The sequence below is a fragment of the Triturus cristatus genome, chromosome 1_2 (assembly GCF_964204655.1).
Source record: "Triturus cristatus chromosome 1_2, aTriCri1.1, whole genome shotgun sequence".
NCBI classification, from domain to species: Eukaryota; Metazoa; Chordata; class Amphibia; order Caudata; family Salamandridae; genus Triturus; species Triturus cristatus.
This window is the reverse complement of record NC_140580.1, coordinates 1180789260-1180809463: the sequence shown is the minus strand read 5'-3', so window position 1 is coordinate 1180809463 and position 20204 is coordinate 1180789260. Positions and strand designations below refer to the sequence as shown.

Genomic DNA, 20204 nt, shown 5'->3' with positions numbered 1-20204 from the left:
TGGCAAACTCAACTTCCCCTTCTGAAACTACAACTGCTTCAGTGTGCAACCCGATTTGCTCTTGGCACACTGTTGATCCCATATGTAGACTTGCTACACCAGGAGTAGCTGTACTAGGACTAGGGGGCTTCTTGTTAGGACAAGTACCTTCTCCAGTTAAGTGTCCCAACTTTCTACAGTTGTTACACCAGGCCTTTAAAGGATAAAATGTCTTTCCCCTGTACTTGTAGATTGGGAGGAGTTTTGAGACCCACCCCCCTGTGCTGGTTTATGGGGCTCTTTAGAAGAATCAGGCTTTTTATCTTGGGGGTTCTCACCCCCTTTCCCCTGGGGAGGTTTTGTAACCCCTTTCTTGTGGTCACCCCCAGTGGTTGTTTTAGTCACCCTTGTCTTGACCCAGTGGTCTGCCTTCTTTCCCAATTCTTGGGGAAAAATTAGACCTAGGTCTACCAAATGCTGATGTAACTTTTCATTAGTGCAATTACTTAAAGTATGTTCTTTCATAAACAGATTGTAAAGACCATTGAAATAATGCACATTTTGACCAGTTAACCAACCATCTAGTGTTTTAACTGTTAGTCTACAAAGTCAATCCAGGATTGGTTTTGGGCTTTGTGAGCCCCCTGAATCTAATTCTGTACTCCTCAGTTGTGAGTCCAAATCCTTCAATCAGAGTTCTCTTCATGAGGTCATAAGACCCAGCATCTGCCCCTGTAAGGGTCAGGAGTCGGTCTCTGCAGTTACCAGAGAAGAGTTCCCAAAGGAGTGTCTCCCAGTGTGACCTCTTCGCTTTTCTCATTTCTCAAGCCCTCTCAAAGGCTGTGAACCATTTTGTGATGTGATATCACTCTCTCTTCATATTAGTCTTTTGGTCAACCTTGCTAAAAGGCTGTCCTCATTGAGGCTGTCCTCAGTGGTACCTGATCCACTTGTGTGGGATCTAGGTACTGAGAGGTTTACTCTTGGAGTCAGGGCCACTTGGGCTCTTTTCTCCCTATGAAGTGGAGGGGGTTGATCTACCTGGTCATCCCCTTCCTCTTCTTCCTCATCTGATTGGTCTTCACCATTTTCAGATGGGTGGTCCTTAGCACCTTGTTTCTGGATGCCTGAGGCCAGAAACAAAGCCCATCCTAGGCAGAGGCTTCACACCTCCGCTCCCAATATGAGCAGAGTGGTTGAGAGGGAAACGTCAAAGGCTGTGCCGCCTTTATAATGCGACCCCCCCCCCCCTCCCCCCAGCCTCTTCAGCTAGCAGCAGATTGCAGTCCCCTGTTCAAACCCCCACTTTTAGCTGGCACCCCCAGACCCTGAAATCAGATTCCTGACGACCTACTAAGCCCGGATGCTGAAAAGCCCTCCCAGCTGGAAATAAAGACCAGTGACTCACTTGGCTCAGCCCTGCCGTGCTGTCTACTGCCTTTCACCCTTGATACAAAAGTCCATTCGTCCTGCAGGCTCAGTGACCTCCAAAACCCTGTGAGGACTGCCTGCTTTCTATAAAGATCAAGAACCTCCAGGGGACCTGTCCAAGAAGAAACCAACTTTAAAACCTAAGAGCTCTTCCCTGAAGAACCACAAAACTGCCTCCAGACCCACCACTGCACCAGACGCCCAGGGCCTGAGTCAGAGTGTCTCGCCGGTACTCTAGCTCGACGCCTGCACCCTCAATCCAAAACTCCCCCTGACCACGACCTACCCTGTAAGCTGTTCCAGACACAAAACAGCCCCTGGCCTTGGGAGCTTGACCAATGGTGTCCCTACGCCCCCTAGCACCAGAACTTACCTGGGAAGCTGTAGGTTTTCTTCAATCAATCTCCTGGCCCGAGCCTGCAGCCCTTCTCCAAAGCAGATTTCCCCCATTGATTTGCATTGGGTGCCCGACATTGTGTTGGCACTCTGCACCCGTCCACCCCTGTGCCGCTGAGGGTGTAAGTTTGGTGCTGCCTTGTGCCCCCGTGCTTACCTTAACTCTAGGAGAGTGACCCCTGACACCGCTTTGCTTACCTGTGAGCAGCTCAACTTCAATCACCCCCAGTCTCCATTGGTTTACATTAGATGCTCGACCCCGAATTTGACCTCTGCACCCAGCCGTCCCTGTGCCGCTGGTGGTGCACGCTTAGTACTAATTTGAAGATTGCCTGGTGTTGACCTGAAACCCTGAAGACTGGATTTGTAAGGTCAGGTACTTACCTTCAAAACTGCATTCTTGTTTTCCTCCAATACGTATTTTTGCTAAACTGAAAAATTGTTGTGTCCACTCTTTGAAGTGAAGAATATTTTTATAAAATTGGTGTTGATCTCCTTTGTGAGTTGTCATTTATTGGTCAGTGTGTGTATAACCTATGCCTAAGACTCCTCGCACATACTACCACAAATGGAGCACTTTGGGTTTAACATGGAACCCTGTACCCTTCTGGCGCAATCACTGAACTCCTTACATGATATAACCAGAATTGGTATATCGCATAAAGAGCCAGCTTCCTACATTGGTTAACATTGCAGAACTCAAATTGCACTGTCCACTTTTTAAAGGGAAAATAAATGTACATGTAAAAACGTGCCTACCTGAACGATTTTTCTCTGATGCTTAAACATGTATAAAGATACTTGGTATTTTTATAAATTGTGTGGATCTCCTTCTCGAGTCGTGTGTGCCATTTATTAATCATTGTGTGTATTTGCAAATGTCTTGCACTTCTCTGTGTTAAGCCTAAGGCTGCTCGACCACACTACCCCCTAACAGAGCACTTTGGCATTGCATAGCAAGCCCCCGTCCACTCATAGGGGAACCCCTGGACTCTTTACATGGTATATCAACTTTTGTATGAATCGTGTATAGAGCCAGCTTCCTCCAATGATGCATAGTGGTGAGGTTATGCGAGGGTCTGCCGCAGCAGCACAGTGGTCCCTAAGGAAACATGCCCATGACTGACACCATCTTTTGAAACGCTGATCATTAATCAGGATAATGCACAGGATGTGATTCTGCCATCCGTTCTTTCTGCAGACGCCTCGCAGTCCACAGAGGTTGTTGGATGGGCATCTTCCGGCAGGACTGCGGTGCGTTCGCAGCTTCCCTTGACTTGTGCTCTGTGTGCGGATGGCAGGGCTCAGTTCAGTGATTTCTTTAGTCACAGGCCCCACATTTGTTTTTCATTTGAGTTAGTGGTGTCTCTGCTTGCATTGTTTCACTCTTCCGGCTGTAGAAAGAGTACTTGAGTGGTGGTGAAGGAGAGAAGCATGAAAGGCAGTGTCCAGCCGGTTCCACATTGCAGTGGGGGTTGTAGGTTCTTACTTAGGAGAGCGGTATGGCCACTCGCTCTGCAGACACATTCCAAAATGGGATCCATGTCTGGACTTGGAGAAGGACAAATGAATCCGTTTCCAGAATGTCCTGCAGCTGTTTCTTAATCTCAAACTCGACACACTGTTTTCCATGTGGTTTATTCCAAGGACCCGAGGAGCCCTTGTTTGAAGATGTTTGTTGTGCTGTGGGTTGTTCTCTTGGTGTGAGATCTCCTTTTTTTTTTTCTGTAGGTTCGCAGCTGAGGGAGATATTTGATAAGATCAATAACCTGCTTTTAGGGAAGCCGATCCTGTCAGGTGGTCGAAGCGTCTGTGTGACTCAGCACCCAGAGGGCCTCGACTTTGTGCATTATAAACTGGCAGAGAAGTTTGTGGTAAGTTCTGCGTCCCGTTGTTAGGCGATGTTCCAGCCTCGTCTGCATCATGCATTTCCTGTTCACTGGGAGTGGATGTTCTGTGCTGGGGATGTTGAATGAAGCTCATCGCCCTAGTTCACATAAGGGAAGAAAGAGAGGTAGCAAGAGAGAATGTTTTCTTTATGAGGAATGTTGGGTGTTTGCAGAATGTTTTGGTACAGACTAAAGAAGCCAAAATGCAACGATCGAAATAAATGAAGGAAATGTTCAAGAAATGACAAACAAAATCCTTAAAGTAAAAGGCAATCAGATGTGGAAACACATCACTCTTAGAGGGGAAAGGGATCAGTGGGGGAGATGTTTAATGACGTAGCATGAGCTTCTCCGTCCTAGTCACTGAGACATCTCTGCACCACTTCTTTCTCCAGTCCTTCGCCACATGGTCCAAACACAAAAGTACTCTTTGACTTTCTACTTTTTGTCACAGCCTCATGGCAGTGAGCATTGCTTCAAGTCCTTCTGGCACGGAAGCTTGTCGAGTCTAGATTCGGTGTCACAAATGTGCAATGAAATCGCCCCTTATTCAATGCCGTGCAGCCTGTTTTATCGAGGTCACTCCTCTAATAAAAACTGTCCGCACATTTCTTGTTGGTCTTTTCCTTATGACATTGAAGTGATGGGTCATTCCTTGATGAACGACGGGCTTCAGTAGTGAGGCCGTGCATCTTCTGCCTCGTGTATATTCCACCTGTACAGATGACCTCTGTGGCCAGGCTGGCATCGATAGTGCAGCAAGCCCTGCTCCGCTTTTGGGTGTGGACTCTATAGGAAGCTGGCTCTGTAAATACTACATCAAACTAAGGTATGGTGTGCACTGAGTCCAGGGCATCGCTTGAGGTATAGCAAAGGCTAAAGGAGGTATTACCTCACTGTAGGAAGCTGGCTCTGTAAATACTACACCAAAGTGAGGTACGGTGTGCACTGAGTCCAGGGGATCCCCAGAGGTATAGTGGAGGCTAAATGAGGTAATACCTCACTGTAGGAAGCTGGTTCTGTAAATACACCAAAGTAAGGTACGGTGTGCACGGAGTCTAGGGGATCGCTTGAGGTATAGCAAACGCTAAAGGAGGTAATACCTCACTGTAGGAAGCTGGCTCTATAAATACTACACCAAAGTAAGGTATGGTGTGCACTGAGTCTAGGGGGTCCCAGAGGTATACCGAGGCTTAAGGAGGTAATACCCTACTGTAGGAAGCTGGCTCTGTAAATACTATACCAAAGTGAGGTACAGTGTGCACTGAGTCTAGGGGATCCCCAGAGGTATACCGATGCTAAAGGACGTAATACCTCACTGCAGGAAGCTGGCTCTGTAAATACTACACCAAAGTGAGGTACGGTGTGCACTGAGTCTAGGGGATCCCAGGGGTATAGTAGACGCTAAAGGAGGTAATACCTCACTGCAGGAAGCTGGCTCTGTAAATACTACACCAAAGTGAGGTACCGTGTGCACTGAGTCCAGGGATTGCTTGAGGTATAGCAGAGGCTAAAGGAGGAAATACCCTTCTGTAGGAAGCTGGCTCTGTAAATACTACTCCAAAGTAAGGTACGGTGTGCACTGAGTTCAGGGAATCCCCAGAGGTATAGTGGAGGCTAAAGGAGGTAATGCCCTACTGTAGGAAGCTGGCTCTGTAAATACTACACCAAAGTAAGGTACGGTGTGCACTGAGTTCAGGGAATCCCCAGAGGTATAGTGGAGGCTAAAGGAGGTAATACCCTACTGTAGGAAGCTGGATCTGTAAATACAACTCCAAAGTGAGGTACGGTGTGCACTGAGTCCAGGGAATCCCCAGAGGTATAGCGGAGGCTAAAGGAGGTAATACCTCCCTGTAGGAAGCTGGCTCTGTAAATACTACACCAAAGTAAGGTACGGTGTGCATGAAGTCTAGGGGATCGCTTGAGGTATAGCAGAGGCTAAAGGAGGTAATACCTGTGAGAAAGTGGCTCTGTATATACTGTTCCCAAATAGGTACAGTGTGTACAGAGTCCACAGTCCCCAGAGGTTTGGCAGAGATTAAAGTTAGATATAACCTTACTCTCTAAAGTGGTAGCTTGGTCGAGCAGTAAGGCAGTATCAAAGGACAGTGTAAAGCATTTGTTGTACACACTCAGTCAGCAAATGGTCTCACACACTCAAGAACTGAACTCTAGGCCAATGGTTTATATAAAAAATGTCTGTTTTATTTTAGAACCAATAGGAATTTACATATACTTTCTCAGAATGAGATGCTTTATATAAATACTTTTGCAATATGCAATTGGCTTTTGTAGAAAGTTACAAGTTATTGCAATAGGCAACACAGTTTTAAACACAATAATGCATTGAGTTCAGTGGAAGTTTCAAGTTAATTGTAATAATTACTTTCAGGATTACTTTTGTGATTCCAGGACTGGCTCCTAGATTCAGTCCTGGGACAGTACTTGGAAACAAGTGATACAAGTCGACTTAGTTTCTACTAGGATTTTTAAGTAATATTTTGCCATTTTAAAAGTTGACACTTAGAAGAAATTTCATAGAAAATGATTCCCTATGGAAGAAAATTCAAGTTGCAGGTATAATATGTTCTCGTTACTTTTGTAATCCAGTACTGGGTGCCTAGACTCAGTACTGGGACCTTTATCCAAAACAGGTAAGTAATTAGTTTTCAGATATTAGACGATTTTTAACCCCTTTAGCGCGGCGCGGATTTCCGCGCCACGCTGAAGGTTCCGTGCGCGGGCGGGGCCATGACGGAACGGTTCCGTCATGCGCACAGCGCAACCGACGTGCATGTCGGAACCGTTCCGTCATGCGCGTCGAAGGGGTTAAAGAATATTTAAAGATTGCAGAAATTGACAGTAGAAATTTCACAGAAAAACAGTCAATGATTTCCTGTGGGAGAAAATTGGGTTACTGGTAAGTACAGTTGTAAGTATTTTTCAGAGTCAGTGCTGGGCACCAAGATCCAGCACTGGGAGCTCACCTAAGAGCAGGTGAGAATTTTCGTTTTCGTTACTCGGCTGATTTTTGGTGAATATTTTAAGTTTTGAAAACTACACACTTAGAAGAAATTTCAGAAGAAACCAGTCAATGTTACCCTATAGAGAAACTTGAGTTATCGGTTTAGAGGTAAGTACTCGACTGGCAGAGTTAAGGTTCTGGGCATAGACTCAGGGGTCTCCCAGGGTCAGGTAGGTACAGTTGTTTCACCCTCAGCTGCACAGGGGCAGCCGAGTGCAGAGAGAGTTAGGCCCAATGTTATCCTATGAGAGGCAGGGGGTCCTTGGTTGGTGGCTGCTGACTAGCAGGCCACGCGGCTGTGGGAGCTGGGCTCCTGGTCACTTGCTCAGGGCAAGTGGGGAAGTAGATAGGTGTAGAGGTTACACTGCCAGGGCCACTCGGGCGGCTGGGTGCAGGGTGCTTTTGAGCCTTCGGGCGCTCAATTGATTTCAATTGGAAAGCTCTGGTTTAGAAAAAGACTGCAATCTCGGGGACGAAGATTCTTCCGGTGCCACCACCACTTAGAGAGGTAAGTTGGGTAGTTGGAGGATAGTTAGGTACCCAGGAGTTGGGCACAGGGGGCCGCAGGGCGTCGGGTGCAGGGGTGCCTTTTGGTGTCGGGAAATCTTACCCTCTGTTGATCGTGGTTGGGGGTGTACCTGGTTCTGAGGCTGCAGGCGTCGCCAGGAGCGACGAGGGAAGTCCTTGGGTGCCGGACTCGGGGTCACAGTCGCCGTGGGGTCGTCCTTGTGGTCTTTGTTCACTCCGGCACAGGCCAGGCTTGGCGGGTGCAGTGTGTGTAAGCTTCGCAGTTCCGGGCTGATGCCAGGGATTAGAAGTAGATTTTGAGTAGAACCTCTACTTATGGGAGTCCCAGGTGCTTGGAGCCAAAAGGTAGCCAGGTCCTCCGGGGTTTGTGAGGTTTCTCGCAACAAGAGGTGCCGGTTTGTAGCAGGAGCAGGTTCGAGGGTCGACAGGCCGTTAGGGCTGGGGCCAAAGCAGTTAGTGTCTTCCTCGTCTTAGCAGCTGCAGAGCAGGTCTTCTTTCTTCTAGCTCTATTTCGGAATCTGGAATCTGGGGAAGGAAGGTTCAGGGTGCCCCTAATTACTAGATTTAGGGGCATTACAGGTAGGTGAAGGGCAGGGACCAATGGATCCCTGTCCTGGGGTGGGTACACCCCCCTATCCTGCCTCTCTCCTGTGGTAGGGGGGGAGTAGCCTAGTCCTGATTGGGCAGGGCTTCCCATCTTCAAGATGGCGAGAGCCCGGAGATGTGCTTCACCTCGCCTCCCCCACCTGAGGGGTGGGGTTGGCAGGCTGGCACATCCCCTGTCCTTATTTGGGGTTTCCGGCCAAGCTTCCCACCGGAGTGGGGGTTGCTAATGGCCTGGGGAAGCTCACAGAGGTGGCATGCATTTGAAGCTTCCCCCTGTCCATCCTGGGGGAGGAGACCTAGCACCTCGCCCAGGATGTGCATTGTTGCAGGCCCAGGAGAGCTTGGGCTCTCCTACCCAGGGGTCTAGCAACATGTCTGCTGTGTGGCAGCCTAGGCAGCCTCAGAACAGACGTGGATTGTAGGTTAGGTTTCAGGGGGCCTCTCTAAGATGCCCTTTGTGGTGCTCGGTACATTAAATCCCACACTGGCATCAGTGTGGGTTTAATGTGCTGAAGAAGCAGGACTGTCTATTTTCTCCTATGTCGACGATACTCAAATAATTTTTTCCTTGTCGGCAAATAGGTTTTCTGAGTCGTCTTCTCGTCAGACAGGGCTTAGGATAATCGCTGAATGGATGGAAGCCAACTCATTGAAGCTTAATGGGGAGAACACTGAGGTCCTTATTTTGGGTAAGAATGAAAACCTCTGGGGCCCCCAGAACTGGCCACCTGAAATGGGGTCTCTCCCTACACCTACCACTCAAGTTCGCAATCTGGGTGTGATTATTGACAATCAATTCTCAATGAAGCAGCACGCTGTAAAAGTGGCTTCTACCTGCTTCACAATCCTGAAATGGCTCTGGAAGATCCTTTGGATGTTGCCTAGTTATACTCAAAAATGGTAGTCCAAGCACTCATCACATCTAGACTGGACTACGGCAACATCCTATATTTGGGAGCCAATAAGGATGTGACACGCAGACTGCAATTGGTGCAGAACGTGGCGGCTAGGCTGCTTTGCCAGATCCCGCGAATGACCCCTGTCTCCAGCTCTCTTCGCGAACTATATTGGCTCAGGGTCGAATGTTGTGTAAAGTTCAAGACCCTGAGCTATATGTTCAAGGTGAAGTCTGGCAGTGCCCCTCAATATCTAAAGGCCTTAGTTTATTCTTATCTCCCTTCACGGTCTCTTCGTTCTTCTACCCAGGCTAGTGCCTAGGATCAAATGATCCTGTCTGGGTGGTCGATCCTTTGCTTATTTAGGTCCTCTTCTCTGGAACTCCCTTCCCTTTTTTCTTAGGAAAGAAACTGTTTTCAGCAACTTTCGTAGGCACTTAAACGCATGGTTATTCAATCAATAGATTGTGGACAGCTTGGCTACTTGTACTTTTCTCCTGCACAGTGGCGCTGGGAAACCTTTTTGGTAGCTTTGCGCCTTATAAGATTAATAATAATAATAATAATACCAAACTTCAGTCTTCAGTGTTGCCATTATGGTGCTGTGGAGTTCGTGTTTGACGAGCTCTCAGCACCATGTACTCTTAAATATCAGCACTGCACTTACAGTGCCCAGGAATGGACCTAGGTACTGTAGGGGTACCGGGCTCATGCTCCTATGCCCACACCACTGGCATAGGGCACCCAGCTAGAGGGGTGGCTGATGTATGCCAGGGCAGTGTAGGTGGTGGGCATGGCACACAGGGATGTGTGCCATGTCGACTTTGTTTTGTCTTATACCCAGACACTCAGCCTGCAAGGGCAGTGTGTGTGTATTAGGGTACAGGGCCTCTAATGGTGGCACAATGAGTGCTGCAACCCTTAGAGGCCTTCCCTGGTCATAAGGCCCTCGGTACCTAGGGTACCATTTACCAGGGGCTGACAGGTGACCAGAGATGCCAATTGGGTTTTGGCTGTTAGGCAGTTTTTAGGGAAGGAACACAGGCCCTGGGCACCTGATTGGCAGGAGCCCAGGGCACAACAAGGAAAAAGTACATCAGTTATCAGGCAAAAAAGGGGGGGGGGGTACTGCAACAGAAACCCCCTTTCTTACAATACCTCACTGTAGGAAGCTGGCTCTGTAAATACTATACCAAAGTAAGGTACGGTGTGCACTGAGTCCAGGGGATCCCCAGAGGTATAGCGGAGGCTAAAGGAGGGAATACCTCACTGTAGGAAGCTGGCTCTGTAAATACTACACCAAAGTAAGGTACGTGTGCATGGAGGCTAGGGGATTCCAGGGGTATAGCAGAGGCTAAAAGAGGTAATACCTCACTGTAGGAAGCTGGCTCTGTAAATACTACACCAAAGTGAGGTACCGTGTGCACTGAGTCCAGGGGATCGCTTGAGGTATAGCAGAGGCTAAAGGAGGTAATACCTCACTGTAGGAAGCTGGCTCTTTAAATACTACACCAAAGTAAGGTACGTGTGCATGGAGGCTAGGGGATTCCAGGGGTATAGCAGAGGCTAAAGGAGGTAATAACTCACTGTAGGAAGCTGGCTCTATAAATACTACACCAAAGTAAGGTACGGTGTGCACTGAGTCCAGGGGATCCCCAGAGGTATAGTGGAGGCTGAAGGAGGTAATACCTCACTGTAGGAAGCTGGCTCTATCCATACTATACCAAAGTAAGGTACGGTGTGCACGGATAGCGGAGGCTACAGGAGGTAATACCTTACTGTAGGAAGCTGGCTCTTTAAATACTACACCCAAGTAAGGTACAGTGTGCACTGAGTCCAGGCAAGTCGAATGTCATTTTCAATGCAATATTGAGTGGAATTGGAATCGTTACAGGTTTGTATTTGCTTTCAAAACAGTTCAGAATACAGTGAAATTGCTTTTGATTACTTTTGGATAACATCGACTGCTTGAGGTGATATGCCTAGCTATCACACCGTTGCTCCTACAATATAAAGCTAAGTAAGACACTTTTTTTGGTTTAAAGCACAGGTTTGAGGCATGTGAGCTGTAGAGCATATGCTGTGTGTAGCCTGTCATCTAGTGTTGGATCCGGATGTTTGCACTTTGTTTTTGTTTGAAGAAGTCTTTTCCAGTCACAAGGTAGGTGACTCCTCCTTTCGGTGATAGTGCGCATAGATAGATTGTTTTTTCCGCCATCTGGTTCGGATCTGAATTGCTGCGCTCCGGTTCGCCACCGTTTCTCGGGTTCCCTTCGACGCGCAATCCACTACCCTCGATGGTATTGTTTCTCGATCGCGTTGTCCATTCTCAGTGTATCGTTTCGAACCAAGAATCTTCGTTTGGAAAGCTCGTGTAGGGCCTTTGGGCCTACCCGTGCCGGGCTCGCTAGCAGTCGATGGAACGGACTCCAATCAAGCTCTGTCCCGAGTGTCGCGCCAAGTTTCTGATGGATACATCTGCCAGTGGATTCCTCACCTTGTGAATATCCCCTGCGCCAGCATTCCACGGAACGTTTTTCCCCAGCTCTCTACGCCGACGTCATAATGCTTCGGCTCCGCTCGCGACTCCGTATGACGTCACCGGAGCCATAAGAGAGCCACGTCGGCGTGATGACGTTAGTTCCCTTTTTTCCGCGCCGTCGACGCGTAACGGTTTTCCAGCACTCTCCTGCTACTTTGTAGTCTTGTAGTGGGTTACTGTTGTGAATTCACCATGTCTTCGACTAGGAAGTCAGGTTTCAAACCTTGTAGGGAATGTGGGGGCCACATGTCAATGACTGACCCCCATGAAGATTGTTTGTGGTACCTTTCTTCTGACCACGACGTGGAGGACTGTTCCAGCTGCAGAAGAATGAACCCCAAGGCCTTGAAGGAAAGAGAGGCGAAGCTCTTCATGGCCAAGGCGAAGAAGGAAAAGAGGGGTAGGAAGAAGGAGAGATCAAGGCCGGAGTCGTCGACTTCGCACTCTTCGAAGTCGAAGAAACATCACAAGAAAAGAAAGCATAGCTCTCGGTGCTGGTCTTAGAAGAGCAAGGCTTCGAGGTCGCCGTCGCCTCGACGTCGAAGTAAGTATGTTGTAAGTATGTTGTATCTCCTTCTCCATCTCCTAGGAAGTCTCCAGAGAGGTCACCTTCGCCAAAGCGGACTCCGGTGCGGTCCCCGGCGCAGTCACCGGCACAGTCTCCGGCGCCAGTGGAGTCTTCTGCTTTTGACGTCGAGTAAGAAAAAGAGCTTTCTTCAGAGCCGGCTGATCCTGTGGCTCCTGTTGAGGACTTTTCGGCTCCGGTTCCAGGTACTCCTCAGCCGGATCCGGGATCAATCCCTTATCCGCAGTTCCTGACTCCGGGTGGGGATTCGACGCATTTTCTTAATGCGATGTATGGGATTTTTCAACGGGCTGCCTTCCCATCCGGCACACCATCTGGTCCCGTGGGTCCTATGGCATACAATTTGGGAGTGCCGCAGCATTATGCTCAGGCCCCATTTATGCCCTTTTTGCCGATGGCTCCTTCGTGGCAGTTTCCGGCGCCGTCTGGGGATCCATCTCGGTTTCGTTTGGATCGGCCTTCTTCGGAGCCCTCCTCGACGCCGTTGCCGACTCGGCTCCGTGTCCGGCGCCGCCGACTCAGACGCCACCGACTCGACGTTTGGTTCCACCGACTCCGCGTACGGCGCCGCCGGTTCCTCGGATCCGTTCAAGGAGAGAGGCCCAGAGAGTCTTAGAAGAGGAACGTTATAGGGAGGATGTGGAAGAAGGTGAGGTGGATACATCTTCGGATGACTTTGAAGGCATTCAAGATGCTAGTGGTCTTGATACGACTCCGGAGTGGGAGCATTCTTCTTCTAGATCTTCGCCACCGCAGGAACTAGCTCCATATCATATAGTTATTACGAAGGCCGCAGAGTTGCTGAACTTGCAGTTACCCTCTGCTGAATATAAACCAAACCTTCTAACTGAGGTTCTACATTCACCAGCTTCAACTATTGAACCCTTGTTGCCTTTTAATGAGGCTATCTTGGAGCCTGTTATGGACGTCTGGCGTAAGCCACTCTCTTCGCCAGCAGTCTCCAGACAGGTGGCAAGGAGATATAGGGTGGCCCCTGGGGATCCAAGTTTTCTATCTTCCCACCCTACTCCAGAAAGCCTGGTGGTGCAGGCTTCATGTTCGAAGCATGCTTCAGGAGCCTTCCCTCAGACTCCTGCGGATAGGGAGTCTAAAAAGGCTGATCAGGCAGCTAAAAAGACCTTTTCTTCAGGGAGCATGGCGCTTAAATCCACTAATGCCACCTGCTTACTAAGGCACTACGTTCATGCTCTTATGGACTCTATGAAATCATTAGCCCCTAAGCTGCCAGAAGGAGATAAAGCTTCTTTTATGGAGGCGGTCACTGACACTCAGGCTGCTGCAAGGCTGGTAATTCAGTCGGGACTTGACACGGCTGATTCTGTGGCAAGGATAATGGGATCGTCGATAGCCACTAGGAGGCAAGCGTGGCTTCGTTCTTCTGGCTTCTCTACTGATGTTCAAGCCACTTTGGTAGATTTGCCTTTTGACGGAGAAAAACTGTTTGGCGAAAAGGCTGATTCCGCCTTGCAAAGGTTTAAAGAGTGCAGGGTAACTGCTAAATCTTTAGGATTACAGACTCCTGCTAAGGGATTTGGTCTTAGAAAATACAGAGGCTTTGGGAAATGCTCATTTCGTTCCTTCCGGCAGCCTCAGCAGCAACAGAAGCAGCAGAATCCCCACTATAGGTCGTATAGAGGAAGGCAAAGGGGACGGAGAGGTTCTGGCCGCAACCCATCTTCATCTTCGGCCTCCTCTGCTCCCAATGAACCTTCAGGGAAGCAGCCCTAGATCCCCCATCCTAGATCATGTGACACCTGTGGGGGGTCGGGTGTCCCACTTTCTGCGAGGTTGGAAATCTGTTACAACCGACCTTTGGGTTTTAAACCTCGTGGAGACTGGGTAAGCCCTTCCCTTTCGGGAGTTTCCTCCCCCTAACCCTACTTGCCAGGGTTACTCCTCAGAAGACCATCTGCTTCTTTTGCAGAAGGAGGTTCTAGCTTTGCTTTAAAAGGGTGCGATAGAGGTGGTTCCAGAGCTGGAAAGGGGTCAGGCGTGCTACTACTGGTATTTCCTGATTCCCAAGAAGGACGGCAGATTGCGTCCAATCCTGGACCTCAGAGTCTTGAATTTTTACCTGAAGCAGGAGAAATTCAAGATGCTGACCCTTGCGCAGGTTCTTCAAGCGTTGCAGCAAGGAGACTGGATGGTGTCGATCGACTTGCAGGTCGCGTACTTCCATGTCCCAATCCTGAAGTCGCACAGGAAGTATCTCCGTTTTACGGTTGGGTCGCAACACTACCAGTTTGCTGTCCTTCCGTTTGGTCTTACTATCGCACCTCGAGTCTTCACGAAGGTGATGGCGGTGGTGGCTGCTCATCTCAGGAGGTCGGGGATTCCGGTTTTCCCCTACCTGGACAACTGGCTTCTGAAGGCAGAGTCCCCAGAGATGGTGCAACATCATCTGCAGGTAACATCTCAGCTGTTATTCGACTTGGGTTTTTCGATCAATGTTCCCAAATCTCACCTGGTGCCCTCTCAACGCAACCTGTTCATAGGGGCGGTACTGGACACTACTGTGTGTCGAGCATTTCCTCCTCCTCAAAGAATTCTCGACATACAGGAAATGATTCCTTTATTCCACAATGGAGCGGTTGTTCCAGTTCTGAAGGTCCTGCGTCTGCTCGGTCTGTTCGCTTCCTGCATTCTGTTGGTCAACCATGCACGCTGGCACATGAGGGCGCTCCAGTGGTGCCTCCGCAGGCAGTGGTATCAGCACAACGGAGATCTCAGGGAGTCGATCAGGATCTCCAGAGACGCTGCAGCGGATCTATCTAGGTGGAGCGTGGAGGGCAATCTGTCTCAAGGAAAGCCCTTTCATCTTCCTCCATTGGTGGCCACAGTAATAACGGATGCCTCCACCCTGGGGTGGGGTGCTCATCTGGGGGATCTAGAGATCAAAGGTCTTTGGTCTCCAGAGGAAAGGTTGCTTCACATCAACCTTCTGGAATTGCGGGCGATTCGTTTGGCACTCAAGGCCTTCCTCCGTTCCCTTCGCGGTCCGTCTGTTCAAGTCCTGACGGACAATACTACCGCGATGTGGTATGTCAACAAGCAGGGAGGAGTGGGGTCGCATTGTCTCTGCAGAGAGGCTCTGCGTCTATGGTCCTGGGCTCAGGACCATCAGATTTGTCTAATGGCAAATCATCTGGCTGGGGTGCTGAACGTATGTGCGGACAGTCTCAGTCGGCAGTTCTCCGCCGACCACGAGTGGAGGCTCCTTCCGGAGGTGGTTCGTCATGTGTTCGAGGCATGTGGGCTGCTGAATTCATATCTGTGCATAGATCGCCGCCTAGTGTTGGGTCCGGATGTTTGCACGTTGTTGTCCTGGAAGAGTCTTTGAAGTATCCTGAGATAGGTGACTCCTCCCCTGGACCACAGTGCGCATGGGCATCCTCTCCATCCTCAGATTGTTTTTTTCCGCCATTGGGTTCGGATGTGCTTATCTTGACTCAAGTTAGGAAAATTTAGTTTTCAGGCCAAAAGGCCTTTAGTTTTCGACGGTACTGTTCCCGATCGGTATCGACAGTTTACAGGCTAGTTTCTCACGGCTTTAACAACTTTTCGGATCCATTAAATCCGACCATCGACCGAACTTCGACGATGGAATCGAGGACCCCATTCAAGCGGTGTCCTGTTTGCCACGCCAAATACCCCCATATCGACGTCCACCCGGTGTGCAACAAATGCCTCTCACCGGATCATGACGAATCGAAATGCATGGCCTGTGCCCGATTCAGATCCAAGAAGACTCTCCGGAATCGACGCGCCGCGCGACTGGAAGCGCAGCAAGCGGCACCGGCCCCGACCAACATCTTCAGCACCGAGGACGAAGATGTGGAAAGCGTGGAAAATATACCCTCCAGCCCCACTTCCGAACACGGTTCCCGATCGGAAGATGTCGATGAAGAGCTTTTTCACAGGGAGGAAGCCGATGACGAGGTAGGAGACTACGATGAGGCCTTAGGGGCCGAAGAAGGTAGCTCCGGTGAGGAGCAAGGCCTACCCGTACAAATTGAGGCTATCCCAGCGTGTCAGTCGACTGCTCCGGTCGAGGGATCGCCTTCGGGCCTTACCCAAGACCAATCCCACAGTTCTTCGGCCCCGCCCTCCGGCCCGGCCACGGACATACAGCAAGAGCCATTGTTACCTAAAAAGACTGGTTTCACTACCACGAAACCGAAACCAATCATCGCACCGGTTAAACAGAAACCGAAAGTGAAACTGACACTGGTCGGCTCGAGGACCACCACACCTTCGACGCCAGCCAAACCCGTCGGCTCCGACCGCACCAAAAGGGACTTCGGTGCCGAACTCGCTGCAGCCGATGTCGGCGCCGACCCAAAAAGAAAAGCCGTCGGTACCGTCAAAGCGCCTCGGCCCCCGGCGCCGAAGCAATCGGGACCGATCACCAAGGTGAAAATAGCCACTGCATCGCTATCCACCTCGAAGGCAGCGACTACGGTACACTCATAGATGCCGGCTCCTACCCCTCCTCGACTTGATGACCCGGTCACTTCGAAAAAGTCCACACCTGCCTCTACGGGACCACTCGGCGCCAAAGAACCGTCGGAGTTCCAGGTGCGACAAGTGGCAGCGTCCTTGCAACGCATCAAGTAAAAGGCAGCCCTCCAGACCTCGTCGGGCTCCGAACCAACACGGGCACAGAAGGCACCTTCGGCACCAGCCAACATCACCTTTGGTTTGCCTCCATCCACAGCGCCGAAAATGTTCGAAATCAGAACCCGCGTTACCCAGACAAGGTCCCCATCTACTGAACACTCGACTACTGGGACATCGCCGTCCCACTTCATCGACGCCGACACCGGCAGGCTCATGCTCCGAAAGCGGAAGATCACTTCAGGGCAAGCTTTGGACTCTTACAGGATCCCGCTAAAACAAAAAATGCCGGCGGAATCGGAACCAGTTCTTTATGAACGCATCCACACCTCTTACACAGATCCATCATTCTCTCCAACGCACTCCGACACGGATGCAGTGGAGGACTACATGGGTGACGACACCACCTACCCCGAGGACATAGACCCTGAGGGGCAGCAAGACCCTGATCAAGTCTGGGATGACCCTGTAGACCCAGGTGCCGCTCTGGATACACAGGACACGCAATTTTATGGCGCAAAAACGTCCCCCACAGAGGACACTGCTGCATTCAACGCCCTCATTGAACGTGCCGCAGCCAATCATGGAGTGCAACTCCACTCAGACACTATCGAGGATGATTTCTTGGTGGACACTTTCGCATCCTCCGAGAGGACTGTAAAGACTCTGCCCATGTTAAAAGGTGTCCTCAAGCCAGCAAAGGACATTTTCAAGGAAACCACCAGGGCACGGGTAATAAACCCCAGGATCGAGAAAAAGTACAAGCCCGCACCTGGGGACCCCACGTACATTAAAAGCCAGTTGCCTCTAGACTCCATTGTAGTTGCCAATGCCCGCAAACGGGCACACTCTCAGACAACTGGTGATGCTCCTCCCCCGGACAAAGAGTCCAAGGTTCTAGAGACCTCCGGCAAACGGATTGCAGCCCAGGCAGCAAACATATGGCGCATCGCCAATACACAGGCCCTCCTAGCTCGCTACGACCGCTCACACTATGACACGTTAGAGACCCTACTCCAACACCTACCAGACGAGTACAAAGAGGCAGCGGAGCTCCTCATCAGGGAGGGACAACTGCTCACAAACGCATCCATCAAGTGTGCACTAGATGCCGCAGACACTGCTGCAAGGGCAATAAACACCAGCGTCATGCTACGACGACACGCCTGGTTACGAATCTCCGGATTCAAACCTGAGGTCCAAAATAACATCCTCAATCAGCCGGTCAACCCCGACTACTTATTTGGACCGGAGGTTGACACCACCTTAGAAAAGATAAAGAAAGACACGGACACTGCGAAGTCAATGGGGGCTCTGCAAACGCAGACATTTCGTAGTGGCTCCTTTCGTCGCCCCGGAAATAGAGGTGCAGGTAGAGGACAGGGGGCACAGCAAACCTACAATAAAGGGGGCACACAGGGTTCCTACGATAAAAACACCCGAGGTGGATATCGTGGCTCCAGCACCAAGGGCAGAGGACGTGGTTACGGCAATACCAAGTCCTCCCCCCAAGAACAAACAGTGACGCCCTCTCCCTTCCCCCCGACCACATAACACCTGTCGGGGGAAGGCTCCAGCGGTTCCTGTCCACGTGGGATTCCATCACCACGGACAGGTGGGTCAAAGATGTTATCCAACACGGTTACTGTCTCGAATTAACCTCCACTCCACCCACCATACCGCCAAGGCACCGTCCTATGTCCTCAGAGCACTTAGCGTTATTACAGCAGGAGGTGCTAAGTATGCTGCAAAAATGCGCAATAGAGGTCGTGCCCATACACCAGCAGGGAACAGGGGTGTACTCTCTGTACTTCTTAATACCAAAAAAGGACGGGTCACTCAGACCTATCCTAGACCTGAGACCCCTCAACCACTACATTCTCTCAGAGCATTTTCACATGCTCACCCTACAGCAGGTTCTCCCGCTCCTCCGACAGGGAGATTTCCTAGCCACGCTAGACCTCAAAGATGCGTATTTCCACATACCCATACACCCGTCACACAGAAAATATCTCCGGTTCACCATTCAGGGGCAGCACTATCAATTCAAAGTCCTCCCCTTCGGAGTGACAACAGCACCCACAAAGTGCCTAGCTACCGTGGCTGCACGTCTACGAAGGCAACACATTCACGTCTACCCTTACCTGGACGACTGGCTTGTTCAGGCAAAGTCAGCCCAGCAATGTGCCAGCCACATGTCCCGCACCATTCACCTTCTTCACAGTCTGGGATTCTCACTAAATTACCCGAAATCACATCTCCAACCCGCACACGTACAACAGTACCTAGGTGCGACCATAGACACTCTGGCAGCCACAGCTCAGCCAAATTTAGTGAGGATCAACAGCATGCAAATGCTGATTTCCAAGTTCAAACCCCAACACTCCCTTCCTGCGCGAGTGTTCATGCAGTTGATAGGCATGATGGCCTCCTGCATTTTCATAGTCTCACACGCGAGACTACATATGCGCCCGCTTCAGGAGTGCTTAGCACGTCAATGGAATCAGGCTCACGGGCAACTAAAAGACCTAGTGTTGGTGAGCGGTCGGGCATACAACTCTCTGCATTGGTGGAATCCACAAAACCTTTGCAAGGGCCGACCGTTCCAAGAGCCTGTTCCACAAATAATACTGACAGCGGACGCGTCTCTCCAGGGATGGGGAGACCATGTACTCAATTACACAGTGCAGGGACTATGGACTACACAACAAAAGAAGATGCACATCAACCTTCTGGAACTGATGGCAATCTTCCTGGCTATGAAAGCATTCAAAGTACACCTGTGCAACAAGGTCGTGTTGATCCGGACGGACAACATGACTGCCATGTACTACATACAGAAGCAGGGAGGAACACACTCTCCACAGTTGTCTCATCTGGCTCAGAGCATGTGGAAGTGGGCCATTCAGAGGAACATATTCCTCATGGCGGAACACCTCCCCGGCAAGGACAACCAGATGGCGGATCTGCTCAGCAGACACAGCCACCAGATGCACGAGTGGGAGTTACATCCGTCAGTACTCCAACCATACTTCCAGCAGTGCCCGTTACAGAGACTCCTGAGGCGGAAGCCGGGAGGTTCGATCGTCGTTTCTTAAAACTTTGCAATTTTAAAAGTGTGTGAATTACCTGCTCTGCACATCCCCCCGAGCACTCCCCCCTTTCCAGAACTGCTCGCATACACCGCGCAGCCGACTCGAACGCTGCTGCGGACTTGCCAACAATTTGCCGCCATCAAACCAGGGAAGTGAGGCCACGCCCACCACCCTGAGGCCACGCCCCCCCTGAAGACTATATAAGTCGCGCTGATCTTTTGAGCCCGCATTAGCCCGTTACAGAGACTCCTGAGGCGGAAGCCGGGAGGTTCGATCGTCGTTTCTTAAAACTTTGCAATTTTAAAAGTGTGTGAATTACCTGCTCTGCACATCTCCCCGAGCACTCCCCCCTTTCCAGAACTGCTCGCATACACCGCGCAGCCGACTCGAACGCTGCCGCGGACTTGCCAACAATTTGCCGCCATCAAACCAGGGAAGTGAGGCCACGCCCACCACCCTGAGGCCACGCCCCTTCCGTCGGCATCTAAAGGATGTGCCTCTTCCGGACGCGCAGCGGACGCGCGCTGAGGGCGCGCCGCCAGCGCGCCGAAGGCGCGCCAAAGGCAAGCCCGTCTGCGCCCGTCCGCGCCAGT

The 20204-nt window shown here is 50.6% G+C and overlaps 1 protein-coding gene across 1 annotated transcript in view; it reads left to right on the top strand.

Annotated features, from left to right (window-relative positions):
• The window catches only part of GLE1 (GLE1 RNA export mediator), a 336359-nt gene that overhangs the window by 173274 nt on the left and 142881 nt on the right, over window positions 1–20204 (top strand). The window contains exon 10 of the mRNA XM_085614075.1: window positions 3538–3680. Coding sequence (XP_085470201.1) covers window positions 3538–3680 — 143 coding nt within the window. The remainder of the gene's footprint in view (window positions 1–3537; window positions 3681–20204) is intronic.